This window comes from Trichosurus vulpecula, chromosome 3 (assembly GCF_011100635.1).
Source record: "Trichosurus vulpecula isolate mTriVul1 chromosome 3, mTriVul1.pri, whole genome shotgun sequence".
Classification (NCBI taxonomy): Eukaryota; Metazoa; Chordata; class Mammalia; order Diprotodontia; family Phalangeridae; genus Trichosurus; species Trichosurus vulpecula.
Genome location: NC_050575.1, coordinates 93,468,783 through 93,485,666, shown reverse-complemented (window position 1 = coordinate 93,485,666; position 16,884 = coordinate 93,468,783). Strand labels below are relative to the sequence as shown.

General features: G+C 37.7%; 1 protein-coding gene across 1 annotated transcript in view; it reads left to right on the top strand.

Annotated features, from left to right (window-relative positions):
* SPINK5 (serine peptidase inhibitor Kazal type 5) overlaps positions 1 to 12,432 on the top strand; it is a 79,724-nt gene extending 67,292 nt beyond the window's left edge. The window contains exons 32-33 of the mRNA XM_036749763.1: positions 153 to 240; positions 12,253 to 12,432. Coding sequence (XP_036605658.1) covers positions 153 to 240; positions 12,253 to 12,432 — 268 coding nt within the window. The remainder of the gene's footprint in view (positions 1 to 152; positions 241 to 12,252) is intronic.
* Positions 12,433 to 16,884: the final 4,452 nt, after the last annotated feature.

The following is a 16,884-nucleotide window of genomic DNA, read 5'->3' as shown; positions in this document are numbered from 1 at the left end:
TTCTGTTACATGAGCCTATGAACATACTGAATTTAAACCTTAGCTCATAGTGACCCCCCCACCTCTCTCTCTCTCTCTCTCTCTCTCTCTCTCTCTCTCTCTCTCTCTCTCTCTCTCTCTCTCTCTTTCTCTTCCTTGTCTTCTTGTTTCAGGATACATGGAACCAACATCCGAATGCTGAGGGAAGGGAGGTGTGAAGATGGGCCTTTAGGAACACTTCCAGCAAATTCTTCAGGCATTGTAAGTAGAAATATAGGGAATTAGGGTTTAAAGCTGAAAGGATACTTAGAATTAACCTAATCTGACCCCTTCATTTTATAGAAGATTAAACAGAGGCCCAGAGAGGACAAGCAACTTTCCCACCAAGTACACAAATATCAGATCCATCATTTTACTTTGTCCCTGCCTCGACCCTCAGCTTGGACTATGTAACCCTGGACCTTCAGGAAACTGAAACTTACTTCATTTAGAGGAGACTCACAGTTTTCTCCTCCCAGGGAAGGAAGAGGCCCAGATCTCAGAAGTGGCATATGTCTCTAGCCAGGCCAGAACAGAATTCTTTGTTAGACAGAATTTTATATAGTAGGGTGCTAGAACTTAGAGGGGCCTTCTAGTCAACCTCCCTTATTTTACAGAGGTAGAAATAGACTCAATGTGGGGACAGGCTTCTATCATGAGACCCAACTACTAGGTCTGGATCTAATTCAGACTCACTATAAGATCTTAGTTACATCATTTCCCCTCTCTAAAATTTAGTGCTCTCTTCTTAAAAAATAAGGATTTGTCCTAAATGCTTTCCAAGGTACCTTCCAGACCTGATAGTCTGTGTTTATTCTGATGCTGTTTTCAAACACGGGAGAGAGCCAGGAATAAATAGAATGAAAAATAGAACAGAGAGGAGACTGGCTGGCACATATGTTGGATTTCCTCCTGAGTTTATAGTCTCTGGTCTTTGTCATTTCTTCCAGAATAAATGAGTGATGAATCAGTCGAAACCTTGAGGGAAAGGTTCAAATGATCAGCCCTGGAAAAACTGCCTTCACCTTTCTGTATATATAAGGAACTCTTCTGAGCACGTATTATTTACTGTGCAGAACAATCCTGAGCTGCTGGGGAAAGGACACACTGATTTTCAGTCTTCCATCCTTCTCTTCCCGGACTCTATGATCCTGGTGTAGAGACACATGCTGCATTCAGCCAGTGCTCTGGGGCCCTTGGTCACGGTGCTGTCTGTCCATTTGCTTGTGCAATAAAAGTAAACTTCGCAGAATGGGCATCCTACTTTTTGTTTCTGATGTGACATGAGTACTTAATATAATTATTCTAGTGAAGGCAAAATAGCTGTTTCTCTGATCCTTTGCTAAGAGGGAAACTTGCTGGGCAGGCTATGTGAGGTCATTCTCATCTCTGTCACATACAGGCATAGAAAGAGTCATTATCCACTCACCTCTATTCTAAGTAGTCATGGCTATCCCATTTCACCTCTATCCTTCATGGGAAAGGACTCATTTTGCAGATGAAGAAACTGAGTCCTATAAAGTTCGAATGTTGGGATGTAGCCAAAGCAGTATTTAGGAGAAAATTTATATCTTTAAATACTTACATCAATAAAACAGAGAAAGAGAAAATCAACGAATTGGGCACGCTATTAAAAAAACAGTAAAAAAGAACAAATTAAAAATCCTTAATTAATCACCAAATTAAAAATCTTGAAAATCAAAGGAGAGAGTAATAAAATTGAAAGTAAAACAAAACCATTGAATTAATAAGTTAAACTGGGAGCTGGTTTTATGAAAACAACAACAATAATAAAATAGATAAACTATTGGTTAATTTGATTTACAAAAAGAAAGGAGAAAGACAAATTCCAAAATCAAAAATGAAAGGAGTGAATTCACTACCAATTAAGATGAAATCAAAACAATTATTAGGATTTTTTTGCCCATTTATATTCCAATAAATCTGAAATGGAGGAATACATACAAAAATATAAATTGCCCAGATGAACAGAAGACGAAATAGAATACAAATAACCCTATCTTAGAAAAATAAATTGAATATACTATAAACAAGCTCTCTAAGGAAAAACAAAACCAGAACCAGGTGGATTCACAAATGAATTGTAACAATTTTTTCCGATACTATATAAACTATTTGGGAAAGTAGGCAAAGAAGAAATCCTACTAGATTCCTTCTATAACACAAATATGATGCTAATACCTAACCCAAGAAGAGGAAAAACAGAGAAAGAAAACTATAGACTAATTTCCCTAACGAATATTGATGCAAAAATTTTAAATGAAATACTGGCAAGGAGATTACAGCAATATATCACAAAGATCATACACTATGACCAAGTAGTATGAAGGGCTGGATCAATATCAGGAAAACTATCAGCATAACTAACTATATCAACAACAGAACCAAGAAAAAAATCATATGATTATCTCAATAGATACAGAAAAAAAACTTTTGAGAAAAAAATCTTACTCATTTTTATCAAAAACATTAGAAAGTATAGGAATAAATAGAGCTTTCCTTAAAATGATAACTAATATCTATCTAAAACCATCAGCAAGCATCATTTATAATGGGGATAAGTGAGAGACCTTCCCAATAAGATCAGGGGTGATGCAAGGTTGCCTGATATCACTACTATTGTTCAATAGTGTAATAGAAGTGCTAGCTATACCAATAAGAGAAGAAAAAGAAATTGGAGGCATTAAAATAGGCAACATGGTAACAAAATTATCACTCTTTGCCAATGATATGATGTTATACTTAGAGAATCCTAAAAAATGAACTAAAAAAACTAAGTGAAACAATTAACTTTAGCAGAGTTGCAGGATGGAAAATAAACCCATATAAATCAGAATTTCTGTATATTACTAACAAAGTCTGGCAGAAAGGGATAAAGAAATTCCATTTAAAATAACTGCAGACAATACAAAATATTTGGTACTCTACTTGACAAGACAAACCCAGCAACTATGTGAACACAATTACAAAACCCTTTTCACAGAAATGAAGACAGATCTAAAAAACTGGAGACTGAGCCAATATAATAAAAATGAAAATTTTACCTAAATTAATTTACTTACTCAGTGCCATACCAATCAAATTACCAAAAATTATTTAATAGAGCTAGAAAAAATAATAACAAAATTCACCTGGAAGAACAAAAGGTCAAAAACATCAAAGCAGTCAGTGGGGAAAAATGTGAAGGAAGAAAGCCTAGCAGAACTGGATATCCAACTGTATTATAATGAGATAATCATGAATATGTGGCAGCTATGTGGTGTAGTGGATATAGCATAGGGCCTGGAATCAGGAAGACCTGAAATAAAATCTGGCCTCAGACATGCACTAGCTGTATACCCCTGGGCAAGTTGCTTAACCCTGTTTGCCTCAATTTTCTAATCTATAAAATGAGCTCAAGAAGGAAATGGCAAACCACTCCAGCATGTTCGCCAAAAAAAAAAAAAAAAAAAAACAAAACCCAAAACTGAAAATGGTATCATGAAGAATCAGACATGACTGATACAACTTAACAGCAACAAGAAATGAAAACAATCTAAGACTGGCTAAGAAATAGAGTGATGGATTAGAGGAATAGATTAGGTATAAAATACATAACAATAAATACAATACACAATAATAAATGGCCATAATAATCTAATGTTTGAAAAAATGCAAAATTCCAAGCTTTTGGGAAAAAATTCATTATTTGACAAAAATTTCTGGGAAAACTAAAAAGCAATTAGGTAGGCATAGACCAACCTCTCCTATTGTATAACAAGGTAAAATAAAAATGGGTAAATGATTTAGACATAAAGGGTGATAGCATAACCAAATTAGGGGAGCAGGAAGACATTACCTGTCAGATCTATGGATAATGGAAGAATTTATGACCAAAAAGAAGACAGAGAGCATTACAGGATGCAAAATGAGTTATTTTCATTACATTAAATTAAAAAGCATTTCCACAAAAACAATGCAGCCAAGATTAGAAGGAAAGCAGGGAAATTTTTTTTTATTGTTTGCCTTTTTCTTTTTTTTAATTTATTTTTATTTTTAGTTTACAACAGATGGTTCTACATAATTTTGAGTTCCAGATTTTCTCCCCTCCCTCCTGCCTCCCTCCCCAAGATGGCATGGAATCTCATATAACTACCACGAATGACTTCGCATTGAATTAATTTATACACTAGTCAAGTTGCGGAGAAGAATTACGACCAATGGAATGAATAATGAGAAAGAAGAAACAGAACCAAAAACAAAAAAAAAAAAAAAAAAAAAGGGGAGAGAAAAAGGCAAGCATGAAGTGTGCCTCAATCTGCATTCAAACTTCACAGTTCTCTCTCTGGATGTAGATAGCACTCTCCATTGTGAGTCCTTTGGAGTTGTGCCTGCACCTTGTGTTACTGAGAGGAGCGAAGTCTGTCAGGGTGGGTCCTCACAGAATCCATATATCTGTGGTTGTGTAACAGTGTTCTCCTGGCTCTGCTCTGCTCACTCAGCATTATGTCGTGTAGGTTTTTCCAGGTTGTTATGAAGTCCATATCATCCCCATTTCTTATGGCACAATAGTATTCCATTACCTTCATATACCACAGCTTGTTCAGTCATTCCCCAATTGATGGTCATCCCTTTGATTTCCAATTCTTGGCTACCACAAAAAGAGCCGCTATAAATATCCTTGTACATATGGGTCCTTTTCCCGCTTGTGTGATTTCTTTGGGATACAGCCCTAGAAGTGGTATTACTGGGTCAAAGGGTATGAACATTTTTATAGCCCTTTGGGCATAGTTCCAAATTGCTCTCCAAAATGGCTGGATCAGCTCACAGCTCCACCAGCAATGTAACAATGTTCCAATTTTCCCACATCCTTCCCAGCATTTATCATTTTCCTGTTTTGTTATTTTAGCCAATCTGACAGGAGAGATGTGGTATCTAAGAGTTGTTTTGATTTGCATTTCTCTAATCAGTAGTGATCCAGAGCATTTTTTCATATGCCTATAGATAGCTTTAATTTCTTCCTCTGAAAACTGCCTGTTCATATCCTTTGACCATTTCTCAATTGGGGAATGGCTTGTATTCCTATATATTTGTCTCAGTTCCAGCAGGGAAATTTTTACAGCAAGTTTCTCTGATATAGTCTTCATTTCTCAAATATACAGGGAAGTGAGTCAAAGCTATAAAAATAACAGTTATTCCTTAATTGATGAAAGATCAAGGGACATGAAGTCAGTTTTCAGAAGAGGAATTAAAATTATCAATAGTCATATAAAATGCTTTGAATTTCTACTGATTAGAGAAGTGCAAATTAAAACAGCTGTGAGGTGTCACCCACCCTACCAGATTGGCTAATATGACAGAAAAGGAAAACAACAAAAATTGGAAAGGATATGGAAAAATTGGGACATTAATGCACTGTTGGTGGAGTTGTCAAATGATTCAACCATTTTGGAGAGCAATTTGGAACAATGCCCAAAAGGCTACACAAATATATAACCTTTGATGCAGCAATACCACTACAAGGTTTGTATCCCAAAGTTCAAATGGGAAAAGGTCCTAGATATACAAAACTATATAAAGTAACTTTTTGTGGAAGCAAAGTATTAGAAACTGAATGGGTGCCATCAATTGGGCAATGGCTGAACAAGTTGTAGCAAATGATTATGATGAGTACTATTGTACTATATGAAATGATGAGCAGGACAGCTTCAGAAATACCTGGAAACACTGATGCTAAATAAAATGGGCTGAATCAGGAGATCGTTGTACACAGTACCAGAACTAGTATACAATGATCAACTGTGAATGAACTATTTTCAGAAATACAGTCATCCAAGACAATTTCATAGGACTTATGGTGAAAAATGCTATCCACCTCCAGAAGAAGAACTGATGGAGTCTGAATGCAAATAAAACTTACTTTTTCTTTACTTTTTTTATCTTGCCTGTGTTATCTTTTGCAATATGGCTAAGATGGAAATATGTTTTGCATGATTGCACATGTATAATCTATATCAAAGTGCTTACCTTCTCAAGGAGGGAATGGGAAAGAGAGAATTTAGGATTGAAAAATTATTTTAAAAATGAATGTTAAAGTTGTTTTTAAATGTAATTGAGAAAAAATAATATAAAAACATTTTTAGAATATTAAAAAAGGCACCTTTCTAAAATACAGGTCTGATCATGCCATCCCACTATTCAATATAATCCAGTTACCACCACGATCAAATATAGAAGCCCCTATTTGGCTTTTAAAGACCTTCATGTACATTTTCTACTTTTCCTTTTTTCTTGCCCTTTATTCTCTACATGCATTACAATACAGCAACACTGGCTTTCTTGCTGTCCTTCAAAGATACAATCCATCTTGTGATTCTGTCTTTTCACTGGCCTTCCCCCAAGTCTGGAATGCTCTCCCTTCTCCCTTCTCACTGCAACCTCTTGACTTTACTGATTTCCTTCAAGACTCAACTTAAATTCTACTTTCTGTGAAAGGCCTGTCCTGATACCTCCTCTCTCCCCAACCTAATGCCTTCCCTCTGAGATTACTTCCCATTCAACACTTTATATCTTGCACATACCTAGATGTTTGCATTTGTCTCTTCCAAGATAAGAAATGTGATTAGAAATGTACTGGTGGAAACCATAAATGATGTTCTTTGGTGGGTCTCTGGGTTTTTGTGACATTGTTCTCACTTGGTTCCTTTTATATCTGTCTGATAACTCTGTCTCAGTCTTCTTTGTTAGATTGTTAACCAAATTATACTCCCTACGTGTGACTGTATTCCCAGGTTCTACGAAGATATCCCTCTTCTCTGTCGACACACTTTCTATTGATGATATCATCAGCACAAATGAAGCTAATATTCATTTCTATGAAGAAAACTAACAAATCTATATACTAGGCCTAGTTCTTCCCCTGGACTCAGGTCTGATATTATCAGCTGACTATTGGACAATTCATACTGGTCGTACAGTAAATATCTCAAACACAACATCTCAGAATAGAATTCATCTTTCCCAAATTTATGCCTCTCTTATGCACTTTCCACTTATGGCAAGGGAACCATCATCATCCTAGGCATGGAGATTCCTGCTTTGATGTCATCTTTTCATCTCCTCATTGACTCAAAAAGGATTTGGAAAAGCAAGTAAGAGAAGTAGAGGAAAAATAGGGAAGAGAAATGAGAGTGATGCAAGAAAACCATGAAAAACAAGTCAATGACTTGCTGAAGGAGACCCAAAAAATACTGAAGAAAATAACACCTTAAAAAATAGACTAACTCAAATGGCAAAAGAGATCCCAAAAGCCAATGAGGAGAAGAATGCCTTGAAAAGCAGAATTAGGGGACGGAGCCAACATGGCGGCTGGAAAGCAGGGACTAGCGTGAGCTCTGTACCGAGTCACTCCAAAAACCTACAAAAATGGCTCTGAACCAATTCTATAACGGCAGAACCCAAAAAAGAGCAGAGGGAAGCAGGGCTCCAGCCCAGGACAGCCTGGATGGTCTCTGGGTGAGGTCTATCCCACACGGAGCTGGGAGCTGGGAATGGAGTGGAGCAGAACCCAGCCTGAGCAGCGTGGACCAACCAGACCAGAAGCTGGGCGGAGGCAGCCCTAGCGCCCTGAATCAGTGAGCTGCTGTGGTTACCAGACTCCTCAATCCACAAACACCAAAGACTGCGGAGAAGGTTAGTGGGAAAAGCTGCTGGAGTGGAAGGAGTTCTCGGTTCGGCTTCCAGCCCCGGGGGCAGCAGAGGTGGGACAGCTACAGCTGCTGCCGCTTCTGGCCCCAGGTCCATCTGGTGGGAGGAATTAAGTGGTGGATCAGAGCAGGATTGCACAGCCTGCTGAAGAACTAAGCCCAGTCTGGGTTGGGGGTTCTTGGGAAAGGAGTAGTGCTGGTGTGACAGAGCTGGCACCTCCCCCCCAAACGTGGAACATAGAACTCTGTAATCTACAAGCAGTCATACCCCACTGAAAAACTCAAGGGTCAAGTTAGTTGGTTGGGAATATGGCCAGGCAGCGAAAACACACCCAGATTCAGTCTCAGACTTTGGATTCTTTGTTTGGTGACAAAGAAGACCAAAACATGCAGGCTAAAGAAGACAACAAAGTCATAGAGCCTCCAAGAAAGACATGAACTTGTCGCAGGCCATGGAAGAGCTCAAAAAGGATTTGGAAAAGCCAGTTAGAGAAGTAGAGGAAAAATTGAGATGAGAAATGAGAAGGATGTGAGAAAACCATGAAAAACAAGTCAATGACTTGCTAAAGGAGACCCAAAAAAATATTAAAAAATACACTGAAGAAAACAACACCTTAAAAACCAGATTAACTCAAATGGCAAAAGAGCTCCAAAAAGCCAATGAGGAGAAAAATGCCTTTAAAGGCAGAATTAGCCAAATGGAAAAGGAGGTCCAAAAGACCACTGAAGAAAATACTACTTTAAAAATGAGATTGGAGCAAGTGGAAGCTAGTGACTTTATGAGAAATCAAGACATTATAAAACAGAACCAAAGGAATGAAAAAATGGAAGACAATGTGACATATCTCATTGGAAAAACCACTGACCTGGAAAATAGATCCAGGAGAGATAATTTAAAAATTATTGGACTCCCTGAAAGCCATGATCAAAAAAGAGCCTAGATATCATCTTTCAAGAAATTATCAAGGAGAACTGCCCTGATATTCTAGAGCCACAGGGCAAAATTGAAATTGAAAGAATCCATCGATCGCCTCCTCAAATAGATACCAAAAAGAAATCTCCTAGGAATATTGTTGCCAAATTCCAGAGCTCCCAGATCAAGGAGAAAATACGGCAAGCAGCCAGAAAGAAACAATTTGAGTATTGTGGAAACCCAATCAGAATAACCCAAGATCTGGCAGCTTTTATATTAAGAGATCAAAGGGCTTGGAATGCGATATTCCGGAGGTCAATGGAGCTAGGATGAAAACCTAGAATCACCTACCCAGCAAAACTGAATATCATGCTCCAAGGCAAAATATGGATTTTCAATAAAATAGAGGACTTTCAAGCTTTCTCAGTGAAAAGACCAGAACTGAATAGAAAATTTGACTTTCAAACACAAGAATCAAGAGAAGCATGAAAAGGTAATCAAGAAACAGAAATTGCAAGGGACTTACTAAAGTTGAACTCTTTTGTTTACATTCCTACATGGAAAGATGACATGTATGATTCATGAGACCTCAGTATTAGAGTAGCTGAATGGAATATGCATATATATGTATATATATATATATATATATATGTTTATGTATATATGTAAGTGAATGTGTATGTATGTATATATCTGTGTGTGTATACATATGTGTATTTATGTATGTGTATATATATATATATATATGTATAAAAGAGAGAGAGAGCAGACACAGGGTGAGTTGAAGATGAAGGGATGATATCTAAAAGAAATAAAATCAAATTAAGGGATGAGAGAGCAACATACTGAGAGAGGGAGATAAGGAGAGATAGAATGGGGTGGATTATGTTGCATAAAGGTGGCAAGAGGAAGCAGTTCTGTGGGAGGAGGGGAGAGGGCAGGTGAGGGGGGAATGAGTGAACCTTGCTCTCATCAGATTTGGCCTGAGGAGGGAATACCATACATACTCTGTTGGGTATCTTACCCCAGAGGAAAGAAGAAGGAGGAAGATACAAATATAAAAGGGGGGGATGATGGAGGGGAGGGCAGATAGGGGTGGAGGTAATCAAAAACAAACACTTTGGAGAGGGGACAGGGTCAAGGGAGAAAATTCAATAAAGCAGGATGGGTTGGGGAGGAGCAAAATATAGTTAGTCTTTCACAACATGAGTATTGTGGAAGGGTTATACATAATTATACACATGTGGCCTATGTTGAATTGCTTGACTTCTTAGGGAGGGTGGGTGAGAGGGAAGAGGGGAGAGAATTTGGAACTCAAGGTTTTAAAAACAGATGTTCAAAAACAAAAAAAAGTTTTTGCATGCAACTAGAAAATAAGATATGCAGGCAATGGGACATAGAAATTTGTCTTGCCCTACAAGAAAGGAAGGGAAAAGTGGATGAGAGGGGAGGGGGGTGATAGAAGGGAGGGCTGATTGGGGAACAAGGCAACCAGAATATATGCCATCTTGGAGTGGGAGGAAGGGTAGAAATGGGGAGAAAATTTGTAATTCAAACTCTTGTGAAAATCAGTGCTGAAAACTAAATATGTTAAAAAAATAAATTTAAATTAAAAAAAAATTAAAAAAAAAAGAAAAGCAGAATTAGCCAAATGGAAAAGGAGGTCCAAAAGACCACGGAAGAAAATACTACCTTAAATATTAGATTGGAGGAAGTAGAAGTTAGTGACTTGATGAGAAATCAAGATATTATAAAATAGAACCAAAGGAATGAAAAAATGGAAGACAATGTGAAATATGTCATTGGAAAAACCACTGATCTGGAGAATAGATCCAGGAGAGATAATATAAAAATTATTGGACTACCTGAAAACCATGATCAAAAAAAGTGCCTAGATATCATCTTTCAAGAAATTATCAAGGAGAACTGCCCTGATATTCTAGAGCCAGAGGGTAAAACAGAAATTGAAAGAATCCACTGATTGCCTCCTCAAATAGATACCAAAAAGAAATCTCCTAGGAATATTGTCACCAAATTCCAGAGCTCCCAGATCAAGGAGAAAATACTGCAAGCAGCCAGAAAGAAACAATTTGACTATTGTGGAAATACAATCAGGATAATACAAAATCTAGCAGCTTCTACATTAGGGATTGAAGGGCTTGGAATATGATATTACAGAAGTCAAAGGAGCTAGGATTAAAACCAAGAATCACCTACCCAGCAAAACTGAGTATAATGCTCCAAGGCAAAATATGGATTTTCAATAAAATAGAGGACTTTCAAGCTTTCTCAATGAAAAGACCAGAGCTGAATATAAAATTTGACTTTCAAACACAAGAGTCAAGAGAAGCATGAAAAGGTAAACAAGAAAGAGAAATCATAAGGGACTTACTCAAGTGGAACTGTTTTGTTTACATTCCTACATGGAAAGATGCTGTGTGTAATTCATGAGACCTTTCTCAGTATTAGGGTAGCTAAAGGGAATATACATACATACATGCATATATATATATATACATACATACATATATATATATATATATGTATATATGTAGACAGAGGGCACAGGGTGAGTTTAATATGAAGGGATGATATCTAAAAAAAAATAAAATTAGGGGATGAGAGAGGAATATATTGAGAGAGGGAGAAAGGGAGAGACAGAATGGGGTAAATTATCTCACATGAAAGTGGCAAGAAAAAGTAGTTTGTTGGAAGGGAAGAGGGGGCAGGTGAGGGGGAATGAGTGAATCTTGTTCTCGTTGGATTTGACTTGAGGAGGGAATAACATACACACTCAATTGGGTATCTTAGCCCACAGGAAAGGAGGAAGGGTATAAAAAAGGGTGGATGATAGAAGAGAGGACAGATGGGGAGGAGGTAATCAAATGCAAACACTTTTGAAAAGGGACAGGGTCAAGGGAGAAAATTGAATAAAGGGGGACAGGATAGGACATGGAATCTTCAATATTTTTTTTGAATTTCTTTATTTATTTTTAGTTTACCACACATGGTGCTACATAGTTTTGAGTTCCAGTTTTTCTCCCCTCCCTCCCCCCTCCCTCCGCAAGATGGCATGGAATCTCATATAACTGTCATGTATAACTTCGTATTGAATTAATTTATGCTCTAATTAGTTAGTCTTTTACAACATGAGTGTTGTGGAAGGGTTTTGCATAATGTTACATGTGTGATCTATGTTGAATTGCTTGCCTTCTTAGGGAGGGTGGGTGGGGAGGGAAGAGGGGAGAGAATTTAGAACTTAAAGTTTTAAAAGCAGATGTTCAAAAAAAGTTGTTTTTGCATGCAACTGGGAAATAAGATATGCAGTCAATGGGGCATAGAAATCTGTCTTGCCCTACAAGAAAGTAAGGGAAAAGGGGATGGGGGAAGTGGGGTGACAGAAGGGAGGGCTGACTGGGGACCATGGCAATCAGAACATATGCCATCTTGGAGTGGGATGGGGAGCGTAGAAATGGGGAGAAAATTTGTAATTCAGTATTTTGTGGAAATCAATGCTGAAAAATAAAAAATTAAATAAATAATGAAAAAGGAAAAAAAAAAGATAATCCTACCTCAGTGCCAGCAAAGAGATCTCTTCACTCCTCCTCTGATCAGTTGCTTCGTCCGCCCGCCATATGTGTGCCTGGAACTCTGGAAGCAGCAGCTGCTGCTGCTGCTGCGGCTGTCACTGCCACCTCCACTGACCCGGGGCTGGCAATTGACTGTACTCTTCTCTCAGCCAGGTCCCACAGAGTTTCTCCACTGACCTTCTACTTTGTCTTCAGCATTTGTTGATTGAGAAGTCTGGAAACTGCTACAGCTGCCATCGATTCAGTCCCCTGAGGCCTGCTATGCTTCAGTCTGTGCTGGCATGGCCCTTGCTGGACTGTGCTCCGGTATGATAGACCTTCCTGTTGGAACTGTGTGATAGACCCTTTCTGTTGGCCTTCCAGGTTGTCATGGTCTGGAGATTTGTTTCACTCTGCCATTTTGTGGGTTCTGTAGCTCTTGAATTTGTTTAGAGTAGTTTTGTACAGGTATTTGGAGGTGTTTGGAGGAGAGCTCAAGCAAGTCCCTGCTTTTTCTCTGCCATCTTGACTCTGCCTCCTGGCTTCTCTTTAAACTTTTCATATTTTTTTTAAATTTGCATGATTTAAAAAAATAAAATATTTTTTAAAATGATGCATCTTAAATTTAATAATTTATTGTAAATTTGTAGGTTTTTTTCCTCCATTAAAATTAGGATGGCACAATATTGCATCATGTAACCGTATAATAGCATATGGTAAACAAGTCATCACATGCACATATTCCTAATGATGTGTACTAGAGTTCTTGATGAGACACAAAACCCTTGCTGGCCAACACTTGCTTTACAACCTTGCATAGACTAAGTCTTTATTACATACTTTTATATTCATTCCCTACTAAACTAGAAGGAAAGGCTCAGGTTATGTCTCATTTCCTGCTCACTCCCCCCACCCCCTTTTTTAAGGTCTAGAATGTCCTATCAAGATATTCTTTTCTTTCATTGGATTCTCTCTCCCTAAAAGAGGGAGAAAAGGAGTGTACATGGTCTTTACCTGGATGTATTTAGCAAAAAAATTCTTCAATCTTAATTTCTATCACATGGAATCTTCAATATTTTTTTTGAATTTCTTTATTTATTTTTAGTTTACCACACACAGTGCTACATAGTTTTGAGTTCCAGTTTTTCTCCCCTCCCTCCCCCCTCCCTCCCCAAGACGGCATGGAATCTCATATAACTGTCGTGTATAACTTCACATTGAATTAATTTATGCTCTAGTCAAGTCGTGGAGAAGAATTTTGACCAATGGAATGAATCATGAGAAAGAAGAAACAGAACCAAAAAAACCCCCCAAAAACAAAAACTAAAAAGAAGCAAAAAAGGCGAGGATGTAGTGCGCCTCGATCTGTATTCAAACTTCGCAGTTCTTTCTCTGGATGGAGATAGCATTCTCCATCGTGAGTCCCCTGGAGTTGTCCTTGCCCCTTAGGTTGCTGAGAAAAGCGCAGTATGTCAGGGTTGGTCACTTATGTGACCTTAGAGAAATCACTTAACTATTCTAGTTTCTGGCTTCCTCTGCTATAAAATGAAGAATTTGGACTGAATGACTTCCAACATCCCTTCCAGCTCTATGATAATGTTATCTATGATTTTATCCATGTAGATGTTCCATCTCCCAATGTAAAACACAGTCCATTTGTGCTTCAGTTAACAGTCTGCATGAGTTGCCATCACCAAAAGAATAACCCTGGTCTTACCATTTTTTCATGCCCCAATTAGTGGAAAGTAGTTTTCTGATTTCAGTATTCACCAGTCATAAGAGACCAGGGTTATTCATGGATGTAATCAAAGAGCTACATCATAGGTAATTGGCAGCAAGCAGTAAAGATAGACACAAACCTGAGGTCAGAAGGGTCCATTTGTGAACTGGTAAAATGGAGGATAAGTACTTTACTGTTATCTCCTTTATGATCATTAAGATTGCTTTCTTCTTGGGTTCTTTTTCTTTCATTGGATTCTCTCTCCCTAAAAGAGAGAGAAAAGGAGTGTACATGGTCTTTACCTGGATGTATTTAGCAAAAAAATTCTTCAATCTTAATTTCTATCACATGGAATCTTCAGTATTTTAAAAAATCTTTTTATATTTACCACTTATGTGACCTTAGAGAAATCACTTAACTATTCTAGTTTCTGGCTTCCTCTGCTATAAAATGAAGAATTTGGACTGAATGACTTCCAACATCCCTTCCAGCTCTATGATAATGTTATCTATGATTTTATCCATGTAGATGTTCCATCTCCCAATGTAAAACACAGTCCATTTGTGCCTCAGTTAACAGTCTGCATGAGTTGTCATCACCAAAAAATATCAATGTGTTGGCTAGAGAATTCTTTGGTGATGCATCTCTGTACTTAGCTCAGCTGGCCCATTGTCGTTCAGTCATTTTAGTTACATCTGACTCTTTGTGGCTCCTTGGACACTATATAGTCTCTATTCACGAGGCCTGTACTCAAAGTCCTACCAGTTAAGTAGAGTGTGCCAACGGAGCTTTCAAGACCTTTTTTTTCCTAACAAAGTTGGGCAAATTCAGGAGAGATGAATGAATACTTTATTTTATTCAGTTAGATCAGAATTGTGAAAGTGAATTTCTGATCAGATCCTAATTCTTGGAGTCTCTCCAGACATCATTGGACAACATTTGACAAACATGAGTAAAAACATAATTGATCCTATGAGCTCAGGGTTTCTATGGGAGCCAGAGAGAAGCAGCTCTTTCCAGTCTGTGTTGCTATTTCTGTTGAGTTGTGTGCCCCTACTGTTTCTCTGCTGAGAAACCCAAGTAAGCTTCTTAATGTAAAGTAACATATATGTAGAAGTGGAGGTGGGGAAAGGGGAGCTACTTTAGCAGCAGTTTCGTGCTTTGAGATACTCTGGAGAAGAAGAGTAAGAACAGTGGCTGGTGGCTAGGGCTTCAACTCTGAAGGTCAACCCCCTCCCTGCTTGAGGACATTTTCTTTTGCAACTGCGTGGAAAGGGAAGCTTATTGAGCAAACCAGTGGAAGATTGTATTCCACCTGCTTTTGGGGAATCCCACCAAAACAAAGCATTGGGTTTTCAGGAGAAAGATTGACAATGTCAAATGAGTTGATAGATTTATAAGTTGAAGCTTCAAGTAGCTCCTCATCAAGTTTATCAAAGTTCATTTCTACTCCTTCAATTTAAGGGTTTATCTGGTAAATAAAAGCGATGTATATGATACAATGATCTAACCCGGATTCATGAGATTTGCCATTAATTACTGCAGATAGCAGCTTCAGTCCTCCAGATTAATTTGTTGAGACCTAGTTTTATTATAATTACAAGAAAAAGGAAATCCCTTTCCCAAATTCATGGCCATTTTAGAAATTTTTGTTGAAGACCAACTTCCATTAAACATTTGAGCTTTGTAGATATAGTCATTGATGTAAACTCTGTAACCAGATGAGGCATCCAGCATGCTTGACTGTACCAAAGTTCATAGAATCATTGATACAGAACTGAAAAAGACTTTAAAGACTATTTAATCCTACTCTATCACTTTACAGATGATGAAAAGGAGGCCTAAAGAGATAGAGACTTTCCCCAAGGTAGAAACTTTGGAACTATGTCATCAGCCCATTTATAAACCCCATTACTCACAACATAGCTCGGCTCATGGCACATTTACTGATGTGGGTCTTGCCATTTGGGCCCTGAATGGGATTGTTCTCCCTGGTGCAGACATATTTTCCACTGTACATTAGACTTTGATATTCGCTGCACTGATCCTATTGATATAAAAAATATGTTACCATTCTGAGTGAGTTTGAATTGTTCAAATATGATTTTAGAGCATAACATATACCTACCCTATACCTATACACATACACATACATATACATGTATGCATCTTATATATAGGACACAACAATATACATATATACACCCAGAGGAGAGAGATCCAGCTATCTCTCTAGCTAGTTAGATACATATATAAGCCCATATACACATTTGTTCATTCATATACATATCTATCTAAGTAGATGTGCACAAAGATTACATTAAGATTATTTGTAACGGGACATACTTGTGGGAGATATCGATATTTATGGAGATATCCATAGTCACTCTGGAGGGTATAGATGAGATACAGATGTATATGGTGATATAAATGTAGATAGATAAAGATATAGATATCTCCCTCCTGAGTTTTCCAAAATTCAAGATACACAGATGATAGTGATATACAGATTAGCTACAACTATAGATACCTTTGAAATATGCATATAAGTATATATGTACATATTATATATGGGTGTAGGGGTGTGTGTATATACACACACATTTTCCTTTGAGCCTTATAATAACCCTATGAGGTAGTTCTAAATGTATTATTATCTTGATTTTGAAAAGGAAGAAACTGAGGCTCAGAAGATTGGTGTCTTGTTCATAGTTCTATGGCTGATAAGAATTTGAACTCAAGTCTTCTCAACTGCAAGTCCAGCACTTGAAGCATTGGCTACAACTCTGTGCCTCCAATAAAATATGTTAGAACCCAGGAAACAGGGTGTCTGGAGATCGTCTAGTCCAGGCTCCTTATTTTGTAGATAAAGACGCTGGAGCTCAGAGAGAGGTGAAATGATTTATTCCAGGTCACAAGAGGAGTTTGGTGGAAGAACCAAAACTAGAACCCAGTTTT